Source organism: Diaphorina citri, unplaced genomic scaffold (genome assembly GCF_000475195.1).
Source record: "Diaphorina citri unplaced genomic scaffold, Diaci psyllid genome assembly version 1.1 scaffold19, whole genome shotgun sequence".
Taxonomy (NCBI): domain Eukaryota; kingdom Metazoa; phylum Arthropoda; class Insecta; order Hemiptera; family Psyllidae; genus Diaphorina; species Diaphorina citri.
This window is the reverse complement of record NW_007377457.1, coordinates 477,665-503,844: the sequence shown is the minus strand read 5'-3', so window position 1 is coordinate 503,844 and position 26,180 is coordinate 477,665. Positions and strand designations below refer to the sequence as shown.

Below are 26,180 nucleotides of genomic sequence, written 5' to 3'. Positions count from 1 at the left end.
ACATAGGACTCGATTCTGAAGAAAAAAATCGAAATTTTTCACATAGGCCGTTCTTCTTGGGAACGATTCAAGCGTAATATGTATAAGTAGGATGATTAGACATTCATTTTATTTTATTTATTTTTCGAGGTTTGTTAGCGGAATTCTCTCTTGAGAGCTCTTTCACCCAACCTTATTTTTACTCATTTCTGAGTGAGTAAGTAAATAGGTCAGATGCTTTATATTCGAACGGGAATCAAAAGTTATAGGTAGATAATTATTAGCTGCATAGACTACATACTTTTCCGTGTTCATCTGTAGTCTCCGTGGAAATTTAGCTAATAAATGTAGGAAATTTGCCTTTTTCGGTACCTATCTACTACTCGTATGTCTTTTTTGAGTGTTAAGATCTCTCAGATAGCAAGAACTCCTCTGATTTGTAAGTAATCAAATCAATCATCGTGAATTTATTTGTGTTAAAGCAGCTCCTTTTTACAACTTTTAGTGGAAATCACAGCATTCCTAAGTGCTTCCTTTGCAATCAATTTTCATCTTCCAGGAATCTTTTTACACTGGTAATGCCGCCACTGGTCGATACTCGATAAACTCGATTAAATTAGCTACTCATTTGTCCTCACGAGGCTGAGTGCATCCCAAACTGCAAGCAAAAAACACCAATAAAAACTTCGACCCCGCCGGGAACCGAACTGTAGGAAATTTGCCTTTTTCGGTACCTATCTACTACTCGTATGTCTTTTTTGAGTGTTAACAAAAGGTGTGAAAAGTGATTTTTTTTTAGAATGAAACCGTGTTCTCGTAACTGTTGATAAAACCTGTTTTATTTTTATTTTATTATCTTTTTTGGCCCTTGTTTTCACAATCGTAAGAACGGCACTAAAAACCCAACCATCCGGGATTCTGGGAACAAACCATGTTCCTCAGGGTGGGTGGGTTTGGAATTCTTATCATTATTTCATTTAGTTACTTATTTTAAAAATGTCAGTAGTGAATTGAAAAATAAAATGAAATAACGAACCTGACAAGAAAACATCGAGGTTTCGTTGTGTGTAAGCGGCATTCGTTGACCGGAACCATGAAGAAGGTGTTCAAATTCGTCAAGGGCGGCAAAAATGTTATGTTTGTTGCAGTGATACCAGCACAGATCTGTGTATACCTAGCAGTTACTCCACGGAACATTCGATGTATTCTAGAAATCCTCGCAGTAAACATTTAAGTCAGCAGCTTGCAGAATTGACTGCTAAGCTCAAGACTATGGTAAGTGGTTGCATGATATTTCTTTAAATTTTGTACTTTTTCGTCTAAATATTTTTAAAATAATCCATTTTTGGTAGGATTGTACTACTGCTTGATATTTGTTCCACTATAACTCACGATTGCCTGGTCCGATTTTGATGAAATTTGGTACAGGTTCACGTCGCAAGTTTAAATTTGGGGTCCCAAAATTGGGCATTGCCTATTTTTGGTCTTAACGTGTCAGAGTCCAATAGATGAGTCATCATCATAAACCCTTGTATTACTTCTGCAAAAATAATTTTGTCTAAAAACCCCAATTCTTGGTAGATCTCTTGTTTAAAAAAGGTCAACTATTCTTTAAAGTCTTTGAGTGATTGCAACTAAAACCTGTTCTCTGTCCTTTTTATTACGTAAGACGTATCTAGGTACAGAGAATGGTGCTTTGCGTGAGTCGAGTGTCCAGACACACAGGTATGTATTCAAATAATGAGAGCCCGTTCCCGCTTGTCGTGAGTTTTATCCGATTTTTTTCCGAACAAAATATCCTGTAGGCAATGTAATTTGATTGAGAGAGTTCCCACTACACATGACACGATTTTTTTCCCGAACGACAAGTGGGAACAGGCCTTAAGGCAAACTCTTTTCTTCGAAAAAAAGCTTAGGTATGACGTCAGGCTTTTTTTCAGTGGATCAGCAATAAAGCCGTACGACTTAATTGTACAAAATAAAAACAAGGTGCAAGCTATTATAAAGGGTCAAAGGTTACCGAAATAGGTGAATAATTAAAAATAACCGTTTCTGAAGAGAGTATCCAAAAAGGAAAACAAATCCTAGATATATCACAGGAGGCACTGAATGTTACCACCTCCCCCAATATTTGTATAATTAAAAGTCTAGTTAGCTTGGTTGGTAGCGCTTCTGCCTTGTAAGCGCTAGGCCGCGGGTTCGATTCCCGCCCAGCGCGGATTTTATACTTAACAGATAAAGTTCGTTCTGAGAACGGCTGACTTTCTTCTATCCTGTCTTCCCTCTCTCTTCGATTTCGGGACGAGAAGACCTTAGCAGTTACAGTTCCCTCTATCAAACCTCTTAAAATAATTAAAAGTCTAGTTAGCTTGGTTGGTAGCGCTTCTGCCTTGTAAGCGCTAGGCCGCGGGTTCGATTCCCGCCCAGCGCGGATTTATACTTAACAGATAAAGTTCGTTCTGAGAACGGCTGACTTTCTTCTATTCTGTCTTCCCTCTCTCTTCGATTTCGGGACGAGAAGACCTTAGCAGTTACAGTTCCCTCTATCAAACCTCTTAAATTAATAATAAAGTAAATTTCTATCAAATCCTCGTTCTAGTTTCAGGAGGTACGGCCACTCAACTGAACAGAAGTGCTTCTCTTCTGGAAGAGGTTCATCTGGAGGTGACAGATGGATGGTATCGAATCCGGGCAGTGGTGGATGAGGAAATGAAAGCTCTGGTTGCTAGGCAACGGGTCAAACTGGGCACCAAACTCATCACGTGCAATGCTGAGCTGTACAACAATGATCAAGGTATATAGGCCGGGCAGTGTTTCGACCTCTTCACGTTCGTGCCCCTCCCAGTACGCGTGATATCTGTATAAATAAAACTGTAGATTTGTCTGGTTGCTAGGCAACGGGTCAAACTGGGCACCAAACTCATCACGTGCAATGCTGAGCTGTACAACAATGATCAAGGTATATAGGCCGGGCGGTGTTTCGACCTCTTCACGTTCGTGCCCCTCCCAGTACGCGTGATATCTGTATAAATAAAACTGTAGATTTGTCTATGCTTGATATTTGTTCCACTATAACTCACGATTGCCTGGTCCGATTTTGATGAAATTTGGTACAGGTTCACGTCGCAAGTTTAAATTTAGGGTCCCAGAATTGGGCATTGCCTATTTTTGGTCTTAACATGTCAGAGTCCAATAGATGAGTCATCATCATAAACCCTTGTATTACTTCTGCAAAAATAATTTTGTCTAAAAACCCCAATTCTTGATAGATCTCTTGTTTAGATTTGTCTGTACATTGTTTAGACTAGTAAATTTTGTTATCCTTATTCCTTATGTATCAAGGATCCCTAAAATCACATTAGAAAAATTCCTGTCTGTATGTGTAATCCCGCCTGATAGACCTGTTTTTGTCCTTTTTTCACTAGCCTCGACCGATTTTGATTTTTGTGGTTGTTAAAAAGAGTACTGAAGGTGACATAGGCTATTTGAATTTGTCACATTCCATCCTGATTCAAAATGGCGGTGCATCAAAGTCATGCCGCTTACGCCGTGCTGATCCCGTACAAAAGACGGGTCGGGTGAACCACTAAAAAATCTAATCGGTTGAAATATTTTCTCCATTTTCCCTCCCCCAGGCTGTGATCCGTTGCACATGAAAGCGGACATTTATCTCAAGCTTCACACAAACTCCACCAGGCGCGCTCATTGGCAGTCCAGACTCGGCTATTGTCCCGTAGCCACGCCCCTTCCTATCAGTCTGTCTTCAGTATTGCCCCGGGGTGGTCTAGTCCCTCAGGTCAGGGTTCTGCTGGCCCGAATATATCCCACCCTGTATTTGGAGAAAAATACTGGAGGAAAGGTATGTTGGGCAAAAGAGTCTGAGTGAGGTCTACAGTTCACAGAACTACTAGTTTATACTGTTCGAATAGGACAGAAGAGTCCCTGTAACCCAGCAGTAGGCTACTACCGTTTGTTTGTATTTCCGTTTTGTTTAGAATACGAAGGAGTATCTAGCGCAATGTCAGTCTCTCATCCAATCCGCCAAGACTGTGAATTCCATCCAATCAAATTCCAGTCTCAACCAGTCCAAATCCATTTTGAACCAATCAAATGCCATTCGCAACCCATCAAAATCAATTTTGAATCAATCAAATTCAAGTCTCAACCAGACCAAATTTTGTTTGTATTTCCGCTTTGTTTAGAATACGAAGGAGTATCTAGCGCAGTGCCAGTCTCTCATCCAATCCGCCAAGACTGTGAATTCCGTCCAATCGAATTCCAGTCTCAACCAGTCCAAATCAATTTTGAATCTATCGAATGCCATTCGCAACCCATCCAAATCAATTTTGAATCAATCAAATTCAAGTCTCAACCAGACCAAATCATTTTTGAACCAATCAAATTCAAGTCTCAACCAGACCAAATCAATTTTGAACCAATCAAATTCAAGTCTTAACCAGACCAAACCAATTTTGAACCAATCATCCGTGCAATCTCACCCCATACTGAGCCGAAAACGGCCAAGCCTGCTAGAAAACGAACTGGGCGCTAAAAAATCCTGCCGCGACCAGCATCGAGCCCTGGGAGGTACGACCGACCAAAACCAGAGTGTCTGTGATAGCAACTTGAATCAAATTCAAGTCTCAACCAGACCAAACCAATTTTGAACCAATCATCCGTGCAATCTCACCCCATGCTGAGCCGAAAACGGCCAAGCCTGCTAGAAAACGAACTGGGCGCCAAAAAATCCTGCCGCGACCAGCATCGAACCCTGGGAGGTACGACCGACCAAAACCAGAGTGTCTGTGATAGCAACTTCTCACATGGCGCAATTCCTTCACTAGAACATGTTTCAACGCTGAACCATTCACACCCTGTAGGTTCTAAGAGTAATGCTGCTAATCTAACAGGAGTAGACACCACCCTGTCAAATACTAGTCTAACGTCTACAGACGTAAATGCGTCTATGAAGTCGTCCATCCCAAATGGAAACGCGTTAATAACGTCCACAGCTACAGACATAAACGCTATAAAAACGTCCGTCCCAAATGGAAACGCATCCAGCTTAAATCTAAATACCTCCGTTAGTAATCTAAACAGTTCTGTCCATACGAATACCTCTCTAAACACATCCCATTCCTCGGTTAACGCGAATACAGTGGCTCCCCCTAACGTGGGTACGCCAAACCAACTGATCCTGCATAAGAGAACACATAAATCCGTGACAGGTGCCCCCAGTGGGTCCACGCCCCAGCGCCTTACAAGTTCCTCTCTCCTCACTAGTACTCCAAATAGTGTCGGCCGGGAGTTTGGTGCCCAGTTTTCACGTTCGTTTGACATCCCGGGCGAAGATTCGGTGACTCCGATTCAGAAGAAGATTAGAACGTTGGAACGGTACGGAGAACCGCCGCCCCTTAGCCCGGGTATACTCTCGTTGAGAAGCAAGAAGCTGTTGAAACCCTTCCGCGTCCCGAAGAAGTGAACGTGTTGACTCTTCACGGTTGGTAGGCGTCCACAACGGAGTCCCGACTCAAGAAAAAATAAACCATGCTCATAGATAGAAGCATCCTCAATGGAGCATTATGTCCTTGAGAAGCAAGAAGCTGCTGAAACCGTTCCGCGTACCGAAGAAGTGAACGTGTTGACACTTCACGGTTGGTGGGCGTCCACAACGGAGTCCCGACTCAAGAAAAAATAAACCATGCTCATGAATAGAAGCATCCTCAATGGAGCATTATCTCCTTGAGAAGCAAGAAGCTGCTGAAACCGTTCCGCGTACCGAAGAAGTGAACGTGTTGACTCTTCACGGTTGGTAGGCGTCCACAACGGAGTCCCGACTCAAAAAATAAACCACGCTCATGAATAGAAGCATCCTCAATGGAGCATTATCTCCTTGAGAAGCAAGAAGCTGCTGAAACCGTTCCGCGTACCGAAGAAGTGAACGTGTTGACTCTTCACGGTTGGTAGGCGTCCACAACGGAGTCCCGACTCAAAAAATAAACCACGCTCATGGATAGAAGCATCCTCAATGGAGCATTATGTCCTTGAGAAGCAAGAAGCTGCTGAAACCGTTCCGCGCCCTGAAGAAGTGAACGTGTTGTTGTTACTAACGTTGTTGACGACTTCACTCCTCCTTATCCAACTCTAGGAGTGTTGCTGCCTCAATAGGGTTCGTCCAGATTCAGTTGTTAGGTTGGTGGGAACGTGTTGACTTATTACGGTTAGTAGGCGTCCACAACGGAGTCCCGAGGGACCATAGCCTAGTATCGACCCAGGAGAAAATAAACAAATAAACGTGGGTTCGAATCCCCTCGGTCTTTGTTGCTTCCATTATTTTTGCGTAAGTCAAATCAAATGACTTGCATTTTTTTTTTTTTCACTAAGAAGTACCTGCAATTTATTTTTCTTTCATTGTGTTATATCTTGTTGTTCTTTATTAAAATCGTCTATTTACACGTGTTACCTTTTATTACATTGTTGAAATCATCTTGTCTGTTTTTTCCCTTGCTCTCCCTCTCTCCCTCCCCCACTCTCACAGGGAGGGTGGAAGAGAGAGAGAGAGGGAGGGCCCTCTCTCTCTCTTCTCTCTGACCTCACCCTCTCTCCCTCTCTCTCTCTTCCACCCTCCCTCTCCCCCTCATATCTCTCGCCCTCTTTCTCTCTCTCTCTCCTTCCCCCCTCCCTCCCCCTCATACCTTCTCTGTTTCTCTCCCTCCCTTTCTTTCCCTCTCTCACTCCCTCCCCCTCCCTCTCCCCTTCTCCCTCCCTCTTAGTCGGTAAAAAAATTGAAATGCATGAAAAATCGCATCATGAACATCAATTTAAAATACAAAGCTCTTGCAATACATAATGTATTAAAAAAAAAAATAGGTACCTATTGAATAAGGATAAAGTAAAAAGAACTTTCAAAAGAGTGAGGGTAGGACAGGGCGGGCAGAAAGTCGTGTCTGAAGAGAAGCTTAGATTAACCCTTGGTGCACAAAAGTGTCGCGGTTGTCTAAGCAAACTCTGATTTATTGATTTTCCCGTTTTTTTTTTCGTCTTTGTAGCAAAACAGGAAAGGTTTTACCTTGTGTTGACGCGTAGTATTTTTGAAATTAACCTTTACTTATTTATTTTTACTTTCTTTTCAAATAAGAATGTGATCTTTTTTCGTTTTTTTTTTTTTTTTCCTTTTTTTTTTTTTTTTTTTTTTTTTTTTTTTTTTCTCGTCTTTGTAGCAAAACAGGAAAGGTTTTACCTTGTGTTGACGCGTAGTATTTTTGAAATTAACCTTTATTTAATTTTTTCAAATAAGAATGTGATCTTTTTTTCGTGCTTTCGAGTTTCGTAACTTTATCTAGGGGAATAGGCACATTTAAAAGACTAGAATACGAAGTTCATTGTTTGAATTTCATTGATAACAAATTTCTGAAGGTATTATTCACGATTCACGAGTAGTTTAATTTCGCGATGTATTGTAGACAAAATACATCGTAATGTTTGTCTCGTGTCAAGTTTTATGAATGGAGGCCCATTGTCCGTGTACAAAAGTTTGTAATTAAGTTGCCTGACAAGATATTGGGAAGGTAGAAGAGTGGTTGATAAGTTACGTGCCGTGATCAGTTGAAATTTGAATATTAGATAAAAATCTTGGATTGTTTGTTCTTTATTTTTATTTGTTCATTTGCTATTATATTCTCTATTTTTATTGTTATTCTTTTCCTTTTTGTTTACAAATTGTAAATTCTTATTGCTTCTCATTTACCATTTACATATTTTTTCATGGCCTTGTCTGATTTTCTCTTCTCTTACTCCTCTTTCCTCCGTTCGTAACCTGATCTCATATTTTCTTACGTATTTATCCCTATCTATGTCCCTGGATATTCTTTCATTTCTCGCCTTTCGTCTCTTATCTCCTATCTTTTCCCTGGTTTTCCTTCCCCCTTTTCGGAGTTTTCACTTCTTTCCACATTAAGGAATCGTTCCCAAGAAGGCCACGGCCTATGTTATTTTCGTTACTTTTCAGGAGAGACATTTTAATACAGAGATGTAAAATTTATCCCAGAATTATGTTTTTTTACACATGGAACGGCCCTTTTACATGAAACTCTCACTTACATCCGAAAACATCCTGCCCCGAAAACATCCTGCCCCGAGGCAAAAACTTTACACACTTAGGCCGTTGTTCTTCTGAAATTTTACTCAAATCTTCACGAAGTTGGTAAAAAAAAAACGACTTCCGATTTTCTCCCCCCAAAACTGAATAGTGCATTAAAACGAGGAGATCACATAGGACTCGATTCTAAAGAAAAAAAAATCGAAATTTTTCACATAGGCCGTTGTTCTTGGGAACGATTCAAGCGTAATATTAAGGAGCGCGGTAGCGCTCCGCCCCGCCAAGTCAAGAAAGTTTGACCGCGCTACTAGAGATATTATACGCGACAGGGAAAGTAGCCGTTTTCAGGTAGTTGTAGAGGGACAACTACAAATGATGGAAGAAAACGGATTGCGTGTGTGTGTTGGGGCATGAAAGTAGACCAAGTTGAAAAAAAATGTCATCAAAATCGGTTAAGTTTAGCCGGAGATATTTGACTTTGAAAAACGTCAAATTTTTCATCATTTTCTGCTGCTGCTGCTGCCGCTTCTTCTTTGACGTTGACCGCTCTACAGCCTAAACCACTGCACCGATTTTGATGGTTGATGGCTCATTTTTTTTCTCGTGAGTGGTAGGTGTACCTTTTCATATTTTCAAGGCCCCCAAAGGGCCCCTTCAGCCTTAAATTTGATAAAAGAGTGATTTTTAGGGGAAAAATTCTAAATTATCGCTCGAGTTGATTAATAAGGAAGTTTTGTACTATGTAGAAAAAACTGCAAAAAAGGTTTTCCCAAGGTGAGTAAGTTTTGTTTTTTTTTTTTTTTTTTTTTTTTTTTTTTTTGCAGGGAACTGCAACTGCTAAGGTTTTATCGTCCCGAAAGCGAAGAGAGAAGAAAGACAGGAGAGGGGGAATCCAGCCGTTCCTAGAACAAACCCTATCTGTTTAGGATAAAATCCGCCCTGGGTGGGAAATTGGGAATCAAACCCGCGATCTAGCGCTTACAGGGCAGGCGCGCTACCCTCCAAGCTAACTAGACTGGATGTTCAGTATTTAATGAAGTTGAATTTTGTAAATAAATACGAGACGGTTAGTCCATTTGGAACACACTTGCTTGACGTACAGAAGGGCCCAGTTTCGATGTCCACCATCGACGAAAACATTGTACTCGTTTTTCGATCGCAAATATTTTAACGAGTTTTCTTTTTTTTTCGAAGGGCCCAGTTTCGATGTCCACCATCGACGAAAACATTGTACTCGTTTTTCGATCGCAAATATTTTAACGAGTTTTCTTTTTTTTTTTCAATAGACAATAACCATTTTTTATTGACATAAACACAAATAATCTCAATAGATTGGAAATCAATTTTGTACCCCGCCTTTTATTCACTTCATAATTTGTGTGCTCCTCCTTCACGTAGTACCTACCTTTCTTTCCCCTCATTGCACTCCTCTTTCCTCTAATCTCACTTCTGCTTCACTGCATTGGCGGCGTGCAATGCTTTAAAATTAAATTGATGGCACGCCGCCAATGCAGTGAAGCAGAAGTGAGATTAGAGGAAAGAGGAGTGCAATGAGGGGAAAGCACGCCGCCAATGCAGTGAAGCAGAAGTAATATTAGAGGAAAGAGGAGTGCAATGAGAGGAAAGAAAGGTAGGTACTATAAAGTGAATAAAAGGCGGGGTACAAAATTGATTTCCAATCTTTTTTGGGGTGGGATGGATTTTTGTTTATTTTTTGTGGGCACTTGATTTATTTTGGGAGGAACGACTTGGCGGGGTCTTTTTTATGCCACGAAGTGGTATTTTTTGGGGGTGTAGAAGTAGGTTAGGTTAGACATTCATTTTATTTTATTTTATTTATTTTTCGAGGTTTGTTCGCAGAATTCTCTCTTGAGAGCTCTTTCACCCAACCTTATTTTTACTCATTTCTGAGTGAGCAAGTAAATAGGTCAGATGCTTTATATTTGAACGGGAATCAAAAGTTATAGGTAGATAAACATTAGCTGCATAGACTGCATACTTTTCCGTGTTCACTGTAGTCTCCGTGGAAATTTAGCTAATACTAATAAATGTAGGAAATTTGCCTTTTTCGGTACTTATCTACTACTTGTATGTTTATTTTGAGTGTTACCAAAAGGTGTGAAAAGTGATTTTTTTTAGAATGAAACCGTGTTCTCGTAACTGTTGATAAAACCTGTTTTATTTTTATTTTATTATCTTTTTTGGCCCTTGTTTTCACAATCGTAAGAACGGCACTAAAAACCCATCCATCCGGGTATCCGGGATTCTGGGAACAAACCATGTTCCTCAGGGTGGGTGGGTTTGGAATACTTATTATTATTTCATTTACCTAGTTTAAAAATGTTAATGTTTAAAATGTTTATAAATTGAAAAATAAAATGAAATAACGAACCTGACAAGAAAACATCGAGGTTTCGTTGTGTGTAAGCGGCATTCTTTGACCGGAACCATGAAGAAGGTGTTCAAATTCGAAATTTTTTTTTTTTTTTTTTTTTTTTTTTTTTCAGTGCAAACAGCTTACTGTCTGTAGAGTTAAATTGCTTTAAAGGAAAAAAAAATGAAGTTGTAAAAGCTACTTTCTCAAGTTATAATTAACTATGGGCCTTCACAGAGCATCTAGAAAGTTATTTTGTTTTCAAATTGGAAGAAATTCTTCTAATCAAATTTATCTAATTTCAAATGTTTTCTTTTTTAAATATATATTTTTTTTTTTTTTTTTTTTTTTTTTTTTTTTTTTTTGTGCAAACAACTTACTGTCTGTAGAGTTAAATCACTTTAAAGGAGAAAAAAAAGCTACTTTCTCAAGTTATAATTAACTATGGGCCTTCACAGAGCATCTAGAAAGTTATTTTGTTTTTAAATTGCATAGAAGAAATTCTTTTAATCAAATTTATCTAATTTCAAATCAAATTTATCTAATTTCAAATTTATCTTTCCAGATAAATACATCAAAATGTGACAGTAGTGAATTGCTTGACAGGAGTTCTGAGACTTTTGAGCCCAAACACAAGAATTCCCTACCAAACAAGTTGATATCACCTTTGTTGTTTGATAGTGAACAAAGTAAAACTACTTCCAGTCATGGGCTGGTAAATGGCTCTTTCAAAAGACAAAAAGAATTGTGTGAAAATTTTACCAAGTACGATCAGGAAGGATCAAAAGTAAATAGTAAGATAAGTGATAGTCCTGCATCAGAAAGTGATGAGACAATACCCAATGGAAAGCAAGGTGAATCATTCATTAAGAAAACCGTAAACAATCATGTGAGAGCTAAAACAAATCCTTGCAAAGTATTATTTGATACATCTGACAACTCTATTGTTAAAGACTGCGGAGAGTTGAGAAAACCGTAAACAATCATGTGAGAGCTAAAACAAATCCTTGCAAAGTATTATTTGATACATCTGACAACTCAATTGTTAAAGACTGCGGAGAGTTGGACTCCCCTATTAATATCACTAAAGAAAACCGTAAACAATCATGTGAGAGCTAAAACAAATCCTTGCAAAGTATTATTTGATACATCTGACAACTCAATTGTTAAAGACTGTGGAGAGTTAGACTCCCCTATTAATATCACTAGTGTTACTCCATCTTATGAAAAATTGAAATCAAGTTTGAACAATTCCAAGAAATCAAACAATGGGACCAAAATTGATAACCTGTCAATTTGTTACCTGGACGAGTTGATTGAATTGAAAAGTGAAGACAAGGAAGCTGCTGTAAAATTGGAAAATAAAACACCTACAAGAAACAATGTCAATAGTTTACAAGCTGTTCCTAGGATGCTGAACTTTGTGAACGATAGAAATACGACAATTCCAAGAAATCAAACAATGGGACCAAAATTGATAACCTGTCAATTTGTTACCTGGACGAGTTGATTGAATTGAAAAGTGAAGATAAGGAAGCTGCTGTAAAATTGGAAAATAAAACACCTATGAGAAACAATGTCAATAGTTTACAAGCTGTTCCTAGGATGCTGAACTTTCTGAACGATAGGCAAGTGGCAAGAAACTAACTGTATCTGAAGAAAGTCTAAAGAAAGCCAAACAACTTCTTGATAATATTGATGAAGATCCTCCTTGTTACTCCATCTTATGAAAAATTGAAATCAAGTTTGAACAATTCCAAGAAATCAAACAATGGGACCAAAATTGATAACCTGTCAATTCGTTACCTGGACGAGTTGATTGAATTGAAAAGTGAAGATAAGGAAGCTGCTGTAAAATTGGAAAATAAAACACCTACGAGAAACAATGTCAATAGTTTACAAGCTGTTCCTAGGATGCTGAACTTTGTGAACGATAGAAATACGAGTACGACTTATCCAGGGCGGTCCACTAGTCCTAACCTTGATGATACTGTTAGAATTACAAGTCCTGACAGTACTGTTGGAATGAAAAGCCCTAATCTTGATGATACAGTGAAAATTACAAGCTTTTCAAAGAATATTAAACATACAGAGTCTTTTGAAAATGAAATTAATCCGCGAGTGAAAAGCGAATTTAGTGGTATAGAAGTCTTGGAAAACATTGACATTCCTAAGAAGCAAGCAACTCTAATAAACAATGTCTGCAGTCAGAAAAACAAATTTATCTACCCCAACAACCTATACAAAAATAAGGACAGAAATTTGATCAGTCAAATATGCAACTTGAATGTTAATAAAGCTGTTATTCTAGAACTAGAAACGATGAAAGAAATGAGTGATGTAAATGTTGATACAGTGAAAATTACAAGCTTTTCAAAGAATATTAAACATGCAGAGTATACTTTTGAAAATGAAATTAATCCGCGAGTGAAAAGCAAATTTAGTGGTATGGAAGTCTTGGAAAACATTGACATTCCTAAGGAGCAAGCAACTCTAATGAACAATGTCTGCAGTCAGAAAAACAAATTTATCTACCCCAACGACCTATACAAAAATAAGGACAGAAATTTGATCAGTCAAATATGCAACTTGAATGTTAATAAAGCTGCTATTCTAGAACTAGAAACAATGAAAGAAATGAGTGATGTAAATGACGTTTGTAAAACTAAAAGTACAGAGCAATGTGCTAATACAGGAGCTAAAGGTTGCTTGATCACATTCAGTGATATGTTGAAGAGTTCACAAGACCTATGTCAACCTAATTTAGTGGGAACTAACAAACCAAGCAATCCGAACAGGGATTTCACCAACACACAGCTAGATTCAATCTATGAGAAACTAGAAAAGGACCATTCGATCGGCTACGAAGAAACCAACAAGGAAATAATTGATGTAAATGACCGATGTACTCGTGAAACTGGTCACCTTGAAAGTACATTGCATTGTCATAATACAGTAGAAACTAACAAACCGATGATACAGTGAAAATTACAAGCTTTTCAAAGAATATTAAACATGCAGAGTATACTTTTGAAAATGAAATTAATCCGCGAGTGAAAAGCGAATTTAGTGGTATAGAAGTCTTGGAAAATATTGACATTCCTAAGAAGCAAGCAACTCTAATGAAGAAAGCCAAGCAACTTTTTGATAATATTGATGAAGATACCCCCAAAGTTCAACCTAAGTCAGCAATACAAGGATTTGCATCAGCAAACAGTCAGAAAAACAAATTTATCTACCCCAACAACCTATACAAAAATAAGGACAGAAATTTGATCAGTCAAATATGCAACTTGAATGTTAATAAAGCTGCTATTCTAGAACTAGAAACGATGAAAGAAATGAGTGATGTAAATGACGTTTGTAAAACTAAAAGTACAGAGCAATGTACTAATACAGGAGCTAAAGGTTGCTTGATCACATTCAGTGATGTGTTGAAGAGTTCACAAGACCTATGCCATTTTGACAGTATGCTTTCCGCTTTATTGAACTTGATAAACTAGGGTAAAGAAAAGTAGCTGTGATCTGATAGAACAGATCAAAAAATAGGATAAATGTATTCTTGAAATTAACTTTGAAAATGTACAATCCTCACTCCAAAGTCCTGATTCCAAAATACACGTCTACACATCTGTTCGAAAACGAAACAGCAAAATCAGCAAATAACAATTTCGTAGAATTTGCAAATCAGTTTAATTAGTAGCAAAATCAAATCTGCATATTCTGCAATATTGAATATCTGCTAATTCTGCTACAAATACAAATCACAAAAAAAAGTAAAAAATATAAAAATCAAAAATGTCGATTTTGGATTTTGGATTATTTTGAAATGTATAGAGGGATTTAAGTTTTAAATCCCGTTTGTGTGTGTGGGATTTTCTCGAGGGATTTTAACGCGCACACACGGCGCATGCGCAACAGCTCAAAAATGTTTACAAAACGTTTGCCTCCAAAATTCAAATTTTTACCTATCAACTACCTGTCTTTCTGCGGTGAAAGAAAATTAGAAATCTAGAAAAAAAGTGCTTGAAAGGGTAAAGTAAAGTTTGAAGGAAATTTTCATTTTTCTACAATTTCTACGTTCTAATCAAGTTATGATGTGAGTTTGAACATGCTCTGAAAAGAAGTAATGCCAGTTATCAAGTATAAGTATACCTTCACACAGGTGAGATTGAGTTTATGTTATGTACTTACTGAAATACTGACTCCATAAAAAAAAATGTTGGAGTTTAAAAGAAAAACCTACTTGATTCTTGATTGCCTAGATACTTCTTGTTAGTCGTTGTTTACTTAAAAAAAAAAAAAAAAAAAAAATCTGCGGTGAAAGAAAATTAGAAATCTAGAAAAAAAAAGTGCTTGAAAGGGTAAAGTTTGAAGGAAATTTTCATATTTCTACGTTCTAATCAAGTTATGATGTGAGTTTGAACATGCTCTGAAAAGAAGTAATGCCAGTTATCAAGATAATATAAGTATACCTTCACACAGGTGAGGTTGAGTTTATGTTATGTACTTACTGAAATACTGACTCCATAAAAAAAAAATGTTGGAGTTTAAAAGAAAAACCTACTTGATTCTTGATTGCCTAGATACTTCTCGTTAGTTGTTGTTTATTTACCTACTATCATGCTTCCATGAAGAAATAAATTTGCATACAAGAGAAATTGTACATTCGGGCAGTTTTTTTTTTTGGCATGAATTGTAGATGTGCAAAGTGTATGATTGAATTGCTTCTGTAGCCTTCTGTTGGCCATTTCTTTTGCACAGCCAATTTTATGCACTACCAACTTTAGCATTTTTTTTCCATGTGGGAGTTTCTGATTAAGAGGCTGACTTTGAAAAACATGGTTACTCTACCTCTACACTTGATTTCATACTTTACTTGCAGTGATGAATTTCTGAATATATCTTCAATTAATGAGTAGAAGGAGTACAACAACTTACATCTCGTTGTTTATTTACCTACTATCATGCTTCCATGAAGAAATAAATTTGCATACAAGAGAAATTGTACATTCGGGCAGTTTTTTTTTTTTGGCATGAATTGTAGATGTGCAAAGTATATGATTGAATTGCTTCTGTAGCCTTCTGTTGGCCATTTCTTTTGCACAGCCAATTTTGTGCACTACCAACTTTAGCATTTTTTTTCCATGTGGGAGTTTTTGATTGAGAGGCTGACTTTGAAAAACATGGTTACTCTACCTCTACACTTGTCTTGATTTCATACTTTTACTTGCAGTGATGAATTTCTGAATATCTTCAATTAATGAGTAGAAGGAGGACAACAACTTACATTCAGTATATCCAATTCTTCAAACTGGATTGAAACCATGGAGACATCAGTGAATAAACAAGATATAGAAGAATTGGATGATGACATTTCTTTTTTCAGAAATATCAGCTCACAAGTTGTGTCCACACCTCAAGTGAAAGATTCGTCAGCCAAAAAATTTCAGTAAGAATTTATTTACCCATACATCTTAGTGAAGAAAAAAAATGACCTGTTGGACTGTTTTCTAATAACTTCTTAATAATATGTAAGAGGACGAATATAAGTAAATCATACAATATTAGATTTAGTGGGGGTTCTTTTTTTTCTTCACATTTTTTTTTTCTCCAATCTTTTCTATGTGCTATGCAGAGCAATTGGAATTTTCATTTTAATCATCTGTTTCAAACATGAAACAAAATCAAGTAACTTGTGTAAGTTGTGCAAATAACATTACAGGTGCTACCTTAATTTATACCAAACTCATAAATTTCCATACCTCGGCTGGGATTGAACCCCCGCCCTCCTGTTTACCAGGCGAGCGCCTTGGCCACTACACCACCGAGGCAGGTAAGTGAACGAACGAAGTAAATTTCAAGGTTTTATTTTAAAAAGGATAAAAAAAATGTACCTTGGAACCAACTTCCCATTACTTCAAGGCACATTCTTTCACATTCATGACTATCTAAGAACGGAAAAGTCTGGTCAGAAAATTTCCGCCCTGGCCGAGATTCGAACCCAGCACCTCCGGTTTAAGAGTCAGTGCTCTTGACCACTCAGCCATAGAGGTGGTCTTATTATACTAGGTACTTTGTCTTGCTATCTAGAAATTCATGACTATCTAAGAACGGAAAAGTCTGGTCAGAAAATTTCCGCCCTGGCCGAGATTCGAACCCAGCACCTCCGGGTTGAGATTCAGTGCTCTTGACCACTCGGCCATAGAGGTAGTCTTATTATACTAGGTACTTTGTCTTTTTACTCGTTATAGAAAACGAGCCCTACGAGATATTTTGTATTTCAGGCAAGCTTTGTACGCTGGACAACCTCCTGTACGAACTGAAATATCGTTACGACTGTGAAATGGAAAACCAGTCGTCCTGTCTGAAGAAAGTGGTCCAATGTGACGACGCTCTTTCCCAATCCTTTAGATAAAGGAAAAAAGAAATGTCTAGTCAATCGTCCTATTTTGACCAGTGGTAATTTGGCAGCACCCAAAGATTCCAATTTTTTAAATGAGAAAAAGTGTGATATGCCTAAAGCACTGGCAAAATCGGGGAAGCATGTTGAAAAGAAATCAACAAAAGACCCCTCGTGTAAGAATCCTCCAACTTGCTACACAAGATCGCCTAGCCCAGATTTGAACTGTAACTTTGGAAACCTCAAGATGAAAACTATAAAAACCTTTGATGTTTTAGTTTCCAAGGAAAATATTTGTTTCAAAAATGATATTTCTAGTCAGAAACAGATCACGTCTAATAAATCAGGAGTAAAGTCCAACCCGTCTTGTACAAACAAAATGGAAAATGGTTTCCGTGGATTTTCCAGAGAAGTCGTCCTGACTTCCGCAAACAAGATTTATTATTCCATGTTCCATTGTATAGAAGAAGAATTTCAAGGCTTCTCTAGGAAATCTGTGTTTAAAATTACGTGCGCTGCCAAGAAAAAGTTTATTCTTGAATGTTTACTTGGAGATACAGAAAAGACTCCAAAGGTACATTGTCATGCTGGTGAAAAGCTCGATAACAAACTAAACACTTCATTTGCCAAGCCAACCCTTTTACCACTGAAAAGTCTAGGCGGAAGCATGTTGAAAAGAAATCAACAAAAGACCCCTCGTGTAAGAATCCTCCAACTTGCTACACAAGATCGCCTAGCCCAGATTTGAATTGTAACTTTGGAAACCTCAAGATGAAAACTATAAAAACCTTTGATGTTTTAGTTTCCAAGGAAAATATTTGTTTAAAAAATGATATTTCTAGTCAGAAACAGATCACGTCTAATAAATCAGGAGTAAAGTCCAACCCGTCTTGTACAAACAAAATGGAAAATGGTTTCCGTGGATTTTCCAGAGATGTCGTCCTGACTTCCGCAAACAAGATTTATTGTTCCACGTTCCATTGTATAGAAGAAGAATTTCAAGGCTTCTCTAGGAAATCTGTGTTTAAAATTACGTGCGCTGCCAAGAAAAAGTTTATTCTTGAATGTTTACTTGGAGATACAGAAAAGACTCCAAAGGTACATTGTCATGCTGGTGAAAAGCTCGATAACAAACTGAACACTTCATTTGCCAAGCCAACCTTATTACCACTGAAAAGTCTAGGTTTCACAACTGCACGAGGTAAAACGATAACCGTTTCTGAAGAGAGTATCCAAAAAGGAAAACAAATCCTAGATATATCACAGGAGGCACTGAATGTTACCACCTCCCCCAATACAAACAAAATGGTGACGAATATTTCCGAAGAGGACGTGAGGAAAACAACTCCAAATAAATCACCGGAAACCTCAAATTGTGTTGGTGAAAATCCAAAGCATGTGTCTGAAAGGAGGACGTGAGGAAAACAACTCCAAATAAATCACCGGAAACCTCAAATTGTGTTGGTGAAAATCCAAAGCATGTGTCTGAAAGCATTGTTGAAAGAACGGAACATCCCATTGAATCACATAACACTTGTTGGAAAAATAGTTCTACATTTGAATTACCTACTACCAATGTAGGATTCAAAACAGCAAGTGGAAATAAGTTATCGGTCTCGAAAGAAAGCTTGGAGAAAGCTAAGAAACTTATGGATAGTATTGACCCTATTTCCGAATTACCACAAAAGGCTGATTCTGAGAAAAACGATCGTAGTTTCTTAAATGAGAAACTTGATAAATCAGAAGAATTTATTATAAAATCCAGTAATAACACAAAGTTACCTAAAACGCCAGGATTTCCAACTGTCAGTGGCAAGGTATTGACTGTGCGTGAAGATAATATCATGAAAGCTAGAGAACATGACCCAAATAATTCAAATGCTGCTCCACATTTCGCTTTGCCAACCACTAGAGGCTTTGTATCAGCAAGTGGTAAGAAACTAACAGTATCTGAAGAAAGCATCAAGAAAGCCAAACAACTTCTAGAAAATATTGATAATGACATCCCAATCGTTCAACCTAAGTCAGCAAATAATGGTTTTACATCAGCAAGTGGCAAGAAACTAACTGTATCTGAAGAAAGTCTAAAGAAAGCCAAGCAACTTTTTGATGATATTGATGAAGATACCCCCAAAGTTCAACCTAAGTCAGCAATACAAGGATTTGCATCAGCAAGTGGCAAGAAACTAACTGTATCTGAAGAAAGTCTAAAGAAAGCCAAGCAACTTTTTGATAATATTGATGAAGATACCCCCAAAGTTCAACCCAAGTCAGCAATACAAGGATTTGCATCAGCAAGTGGCAAGAAACTAACTGTATCTGAAGAAAGTCTAAAGAAAGCCAAGCAACTTTTTGATGATATTGATGAAGATACCCCCAAAGTTCAACCCAAGTCAGCAATACAAGGATTTACATCAGCAAGTGGCAAGAAACTAACTGTATCTGAAGAAAGTCTAAAGAAAGCCAAGCAACTTTTTGATGATATTGTTCTAGTCATGAGAAACCCAAAGAAAACAAAACAACGAGTACCAATAGACCAAGGTCAAGACTCAAAACAGCATCCCCTGATCTATCAGCAAGTGGCAAGAAACTAACTGTATCTGAAGAAAGTCTAAAGAAAGCCAAACAACTTCTTGCTGATATTGATGAAGATACCCCCAAAGTTCAACCCAAGTCAGCAATACAAGGATTTGCATCAGCAAGTGGCAAGAAACTAACTGTATCTGAAGAAAGTCTAAAGAAAGCCAAGCAACTTTTTGATGATATTGATGAAGATACCCTGATCCCGTACAAAAGACGGGTCGGGTGAACCACTAAAAAATCTAATCGGTTGAAATATTTTCTCCATTTTCCCTCCCCCAGGCTGTGACCCGTTGCACATGAAGGCGGACATTTATCTCAAGCTTCACACCAACTCCACCAGGCGCGCTCATTGGCAGTCCAGACTCGGCTATTGTCCCGTAGCCACGCCCCTTCCTATCAGTCTGTCTTCAGTATTGCCCCGGGGTGGTCTAGTCCCTCAGGTCAGGGTTCTGCTGGCCCGAATATATCCCACCCTGTATTTGGAGAAAAATACTGGAGGAAAGGTATGTTTTTTTTTTCTTTCTGGAGGTGCTGGGTTCGAATCCCGACTAGGGCGAAAATTTTTTGACTTTTCGGTTCTTGGATAGGCATGGATGGAAAAGAAAGTGCCTTGAAGTAATGCGAAAGTGGTGTAGCGCGTCTGCCTTGTAAGCGCTAGGCGGATTTTATCCTGAACGGATAATGTTCGTTCTCGGAACGGCTGGATTTCTCCTATCCTGTATTCCTTCTATCTTCGATTTCGGGACGATAAGACCTCCGTTACAGCTTCCTCTATCAAACCTCTTCAAAATACATGTATTATTTATTTATTTTAGGACTTAATGGCAGGCTTTTCACTTAGTGAACTCTTCCACCCTACCGGTTTCGATTTACATCAGCAAGTGGCAAGAAACTAACTGTATCTGAAAAAAGTCTAAAGAAAGCCAAGCAACTTTTTGATAGTCCCTCAGGTCAGGGTTCTGCTGGCCCGAATATATCCCACCCTGTATTTGGAGAAAAATACTGGAGGAAAGGTATGTTTTTTTTTTCTTTCTGGAGGTGCTGGGTTCGAATCCCGACTAGGGCGAAAATTTTTTGACTTTTCGGTTCTTGGATAGGCATGGATGGAAAAGAAAGTGCCTTGAAGTAATGCGAAAGTGGTGTAGCGCGTCTGCCTTGTAAGCGCTAGGCGGATTTTATCCTGAACGGATAATGTTCGTTCTCGGAACGGCTGGATTTCTCCTATCCTGTCTTCCTTCTATCTTCGATCTGTGATAGCAACTTCTCACATGGCGCAATTCCTTCACTAGAACATGTTTCAACGCTGAACCATTCACACCCTGTAGGTTCTAAGAGTGATGCTGCTAATCTAACAGGAGTAGACACCACCCTGTCAAATACTAGTCTAACGTCTACAGACATAAACGCTATGAAGACTTGTGTCCCAAATGAAAACGGGTCAATGACGTCTACAATATCTTCGATTTCGGGACGATAAGACCTCCGTTACAGCTTCCTCTATCAAACCTCTTCAAAATACATGTATTATTTATTTATTTTAGGCCTTAATGGCAGGATTTTCACTTAGTGAGCTCTTCCACAGAATCGGTTTCATTTTTCGTTTAATTTCAGGCGACCATTCGTAACGAGAAGACGGAGAACTTGGCTCTGATCCACGCCCCTTCCTATCAGTCTGTCTTCAGTATTGCCCCGGGGTGGTCTAGTCCCTCAGGTCAGGGTTCTGCTGGCCCGAATATATCCTACCCTGTATTTGGAGAAAAATACTGGAGGAAAGGTATGGTTTTTTTTTCTATCTGGAGGTGCTGGGTTCGAATCCCGACTAGGGCGAAAATTTTCTGACTTTTCGGTTCTTGGATAGGCATGGATGGAAAAGAAAGTGCCTTGTTATTTATTTATTTTAGGCCTTAATGGCAGGATTTTCACTTAGTGAGCTCTTCCACAGAATCGGTTTCGTTTAATTTCAGGCGACCATTCGTAACGAGAAGACGGAGAACTTGGCTCTGATGAAGTTTCAGAAGTACTATGAGAAACAGCTCGAGCTGATCTATACGCGACTGAAAAAACAGAATGAGACAGAGGAGGGAAGAGAGGGAAGAAAGAAACAGGGCCTGGGCAAGTTGAGCAAGGCCCAGTTGAGTGCTGTTACATCTGGTGAGTTACACTCTAGGTATCTATTTCTTTGAAACTAGATTTATACCATGTTTTAGCCCAGGAATGTCAAAACATGTGGCTCTGATGAAGTTTCAGAAGTACTATGAGAAACAGCTCGAGCTGATCTATACGCGACTGAAAAAACAGAATGAGACAGAGGAGGGGAGAGAGGGGAGAAAGAAACAGGGCCTGGGCAAGTTGAGCAAGGCCCAGTTGAGTGCTGTTACATCTGGTGAGTTACACTCTATCTATTTCTTAGAAACTAGATTTATACCATGTTTTAGCCCAGGAATGTCAAAACATGTTTTTTTTTTTTATGAGTGTTTCACCGCCGTTTTTATTTCGTAACAATAAAACAACTGCTACATTAGACGCATGTGGTCTGTGTCGTAGCATGTCCATCACGTAGTATGTCCCTCAACAGATGGGCGATAAGAGACACAATAGTTCCCATTTAGGTGCTGGGTCAACAAGAAAACACCAGAAAGTAACCCTTTGAAATGTTTGCAAGCGAATTGTGTTCGAAATAAAATAATTAAACTTGATTTAATCCTGCGATGGCGCAAAACCTAGTTCGCTTGAACGAAAAACGACCTGCTCTATTATTTCAGGAGAGGAGCTTTACAATTTGGTGTCTTCTGAAACAACTGCTACATTAGACGCATGTGGTCTGTGTCGTAGCATGTCCATCACGTAGTATGTCCCTCAACAGATGGGCGATAAGAGATACAATAGTTCCCATTTAGGTGCTGGGTCAACAAGAAAACACCAGAAAGTAATCCTTTGAAATGTTTGCAACCGAATTGTGTTCGGAATAAAATAATTAAATTTGATTAAATCCTGCGATGGCGCAAAACCTCGTTCGCTTGAACGAAAAACGACCTGCCCTATTATTTCAGGAGAGGAGCTTTACAATTTGGTGTCTTGCAATTTCGACTCCGCCATTTTGAATCACCTGTCCGAAGAGCAACTGTCGGCTTTGGAGAAATACAAAATATCTGTGCGAGATCAAATAGCGGCCAATATAAACCAGGAATTAAAACAAGAGGTGGCCAGTAGAACTGATTTGAATCGACAGGTGGGTGACTTTCCTATTTCTTGAACCAGCCGAGTTAGCTTAGTACTTGGTTGCTAGCGCGTCTGTCTTGTAAGCGCTAGTCCGCGGGTTCGATTCCCGCCCGGGGTGGATTTTATCCTGATGGGATAATGTTCGTTCTCGAAACGGCTGGCTTTCACATATCCTGTGTTCCTTCTCTCTTAGAGTTCGAACGATAAGACCTTAGCAGTTACAGTACCCACTATCATACATCATACCTCTTCAAAAAATAAAAAAAAAAATTAAAATAATAATAACCTTATTAATTTGTTTCATTCATCTAAGAAATAAAATTTGAAATGTTTAAAAAGAAAAAAAAAAAAACATTCTGTTTCAAGGTCACAAGTCTGATGAAGATCAAGATCTATGACGTCACACATGACCAGAGTGCTATGCTTACCATTCGTTCTCGAAACGGCTGGCTTTCACATATCCTGTGTTCCTTCTCTCTTAGAGTTCGAACGATAAGACCTTAGCAGTTACAGTACCCTCTATCATACATCATACCTCTTAAAAAAAAAAAAAAAAATGAAAATGAAAATAATAATAACCTTGTTAATTTGTTTCATTAATCTAAGAAATAAAATTTGAAATGTTTAAAAAAGAAAAAAAATCCATTCTGTTTCAAGGTCACAAGTCTGATGAAGATCAAGATCTATGACGTCACACATGACCAGAGTGCTATGCTTACCCTATGGCGACCTGACCCGAACATTCACGAAATATTACGAGAAGGCAAATTGGTTCGGCTGCAGTACGTGACAGCTAGTGGCTTCAGGTAATGGGACTCCCCTAAATTACCAGCCTAGTTAGTTTAGAGAGCCTTGTAAGGGCTAGGTCGCGGGTTCGATTCCCGCCTGGGGCGAACTTTTTCCGAAACAGATGAGTTTTGTTCTTGGGGAAAAAATAGAGCCCTTAAATGTCTGGCTGTGAGACTAAGAATAAAGAGAAGAACAGCTAATCCTAACCAGCCGATCAACCATTCATTCTTTACATATTCTTCATCATCCCTATAAGGATTTAATTTTAAAGATTGTACCTCGGTACCGCTTTCGCATTACTTCAAGGCACATTCTCGTACATCCATGCCTATCCAAGAATAGAAAAGTCTGGTTAGAAAATTTCCTCCCAGGCCGGGATTCGAACCCAGTACCTTCAGGTTGAGAGTCAGTGCCCTTAACCACTCGGTCACAAAGTTGGGCTGAAGCTAAAAGCCACCGAAAATTTCCGCCCTGGCCGGGATTCGAACCCAGCACCTCCAGGTTGAGAGTCAGTGCTCTTGACCACTCGGCCACAGAGGTGGGCTGAAGCTAAAAGCCACTCAATTCACACCCATTCAATTTCAATTTCAAGCCACTAATAAGAATAGAGCCCCTCAAAAAATCTAATTTGACTTCCAGGTATGGTGAGACTCAGTTGTCCAGTACTAAGCACACTCAATTCAAACCCCTGCCTAGTGATAAAGATACTGATGACCTGTTACTAGCCCATTCACGTCACGTCTCACTCATTGGGTCACCCATTATACCCAGGTAAGTGGTTCTGTATAAGCCAGCGGGGATAGTACTTTGAATGCACCAGTTCCCAATGGATCACTGAAGTTGTTATACCCTTGCTGTAAAAACAATCAGTGTAATGTAAAACAAAATCTCGTGAGAACAATCGGTTTCATGAAATGAAAGTTGTTTGTCAAAAGTCGGAAACTTGGCCATTAGGTCATTCTTCCACGTACATTCCAACACTTTTCCACTGATGACCTGTTACTAGCCCATTCACGTCACGTCTCACTCATTGGGTCACCCATTATACCCAGGTAAGTGGTTCTGTATAAGCCAGCGGGTATGTTGAGACTCAGTTGTCCAGTACTAAGCACACTCAATTCAAACCCCTGCCTAGTGATCAAGATACTGATGACCTGTTACTAGCCCATTCACGTCACGTCTCACTCATTGGGTCACCCATTATACCCAGGTAAGTGGTTCTGTATAAGCCAGCGGGGATAGTACTTTGAATGCACCAGTTCCCAATGGATCACTGAAGTTGTTATACCCTTGCTGTGAAAACAGTCAGTGTAATGTAAAACAAAATCTCGTGAGAACAATCGGTTTCATGAAATGCAAGTTGTTTGTCAAAAGTCGGAAACTTGGCCATTAGGTCATTCTTCCACGTACATTCCAATACTTTTCCACTATGTTGTTCCTAGTCCTTAGTGCAGGACAGGAATTTGCTTTAGTTCATCGGGGATCGGGGTGTTGAGTGAACAGAGCCGACAATTCGGGGAATGGTTCCTAGTCCTTAGTGCAGGACAGGAATTTGCTTTAGTTCATCGGGGATCGGGGTGTTGAGTGAACAGAGCCGACAATTCGGGGAATATCGGATTCCTATTTTGTGCAAGTTTCACGTTTCATGCAACGCATTTCTCCGGTGTATTCTGCCTAAAGCATACCTGTGACATATCATTTCATTTTAGGTTCGGAGAGATAGACGTGGTTGGCTTGGTAGCTCACAGTGTGGAGACTGGAAATAAGACCGTCGTGTATTTGGCCAATGAGCGCCGTCAGTTCCTAGCAGTCCATTTCTGGAATGGGGTCAAGGTAAAACCATAAAAAAAAACCTTTGGACCAATCAGAAGGCGCCTTCTTTTACTCGTACAGTGTGAACCGGTTATTTTCTGAAGATTTCTAAAGGGTTTGTACAGGAAAATTTGATGACGTACTACAGATTTGGTAACACTGTACACCATTATAGTTTTATTTTTTAAGTTTGATGGATAGAGGGAATTGTAACTGCTAAGGTCTTATCGTTCCGAAAGCGGAGAGCGCAGAAAGACAGGATAGGAGAAAGCCAGCCGTTCCGAGAACGAACCTCATCTGTTTTAAGATAAAATCCGGCCCGGCCGTGAATCGAACCCGCGACCTGGCGCTTACAAGGCAGACGTGCCGAATGGCCAAACTGAGAAAAACCTTTTCACTCTTTTCAATAATCTCATTTGAACTGTTTCACTGTTATCAGGAGAGTGGGTATGAAGATGTGTTACGAGTGGGCAGTGTCGTAGCGTGCAGTAATCTACAGTATCGTCCCAATGCAACTGCAGACCTCTCTATCCACCACACCACTGATCTCTCAGATAGCAAGAACTCCTCTGATTTGTAAGTAATCAAATCAATCATCGTGAATTTATTTGTGTTAAAGCAGCTCCTTTTTATAACTTTTAGTGGAAATCACAGCATTCTAAGTGCTTCCTTTGCAATCATTTTTCATCTTCCAAAAATATTTTTACACTGGTAATGCCACCAATGGTCGCTACTTGATTAAATTAGCTACTCATTTGTCCTCACGAGGCTGAGGAATTGAACCCGGCGACAAGTGGGTGGAGAATCATTTCTGTCTCCTCGTGTGGAAACTGTGCTGTCTGGAACGCAGCTATCCCGATGTATTCAAAGGTAATAATAATGCAACGCATTTCTCCGGTGTATTCTGCCTAAACCATACCTGT

At 39.0% G+C, this 26,180-nt stretch overlaps 1 protein-coding gene and 1 long non-coding RNA gene across 2 annotated transcripts; both read left to right on the top strand.

The window, feature by feature from the left end:
• Nucleotides 1–1,667: 1,667 nt before the first annotated feature.
• Nucleotides 1,668–25,869, top strand: LOC108252322 (breast cancer type 2 susceptibility protein-like). Its single transcript, XM_026823053.1, has 11 exons — nt 1,668–1,704; nt 2,579–2,708; nt 2,874–2,938; nt 19,717–19,877; nt 20,388–20,450; nt 21,402–21,588; nt 22,488–22,666; nt 23,314–23,462; nt 24,524–24,655; nt 25,155–25,278; nt 25,697–25,869. The coding sequence occupies exons 1-11, from the start codon at nt 1,668–1,670 to the stop codon at nt 25,835–25,837; spliced, it is 1,368 nt and encodes a 455-aa protein (XP_026678854.1). The 3' UTR covers nt 25,838–25,869.
• Nucleotides 14,467–15,787, top strand: LOC113467092. Its single transcript, XR_003391290.1, has 2 exons — nt 14,467–14,616; nt 15,688–15,787. It is a non-coding gene; the product is annotated as an uncharacterized LOC113467092 (long non-coding RNA).
• Nucleotides 25,870–26,180: the final 311 nt, after the last annotated feature.

Bases quoted from the DNA above. Each gene is read 5' to 3' on its own strand.
- LOC108252322 (XM_026823053.1), top strand. From the start codon at position 1,668: ATGGTGCTTTGCGTGAGTCGAGTGTCCAGACACACAG. The intron at 20,451-21,401 runs GTATGTTTTTTT...GTTTAATTTCAG, and splicing joins AGAAAAATACTGGAGGAAAG to GCGACCATTCGTAACGAGAA. The intron at 25,279-25,696 runs GTAAAACCATAA...CACTGTTATCAG, and splicing joins ATTTCTGGAATGGGGTCAAG to GAGAGTGGGTATGAAGATGT.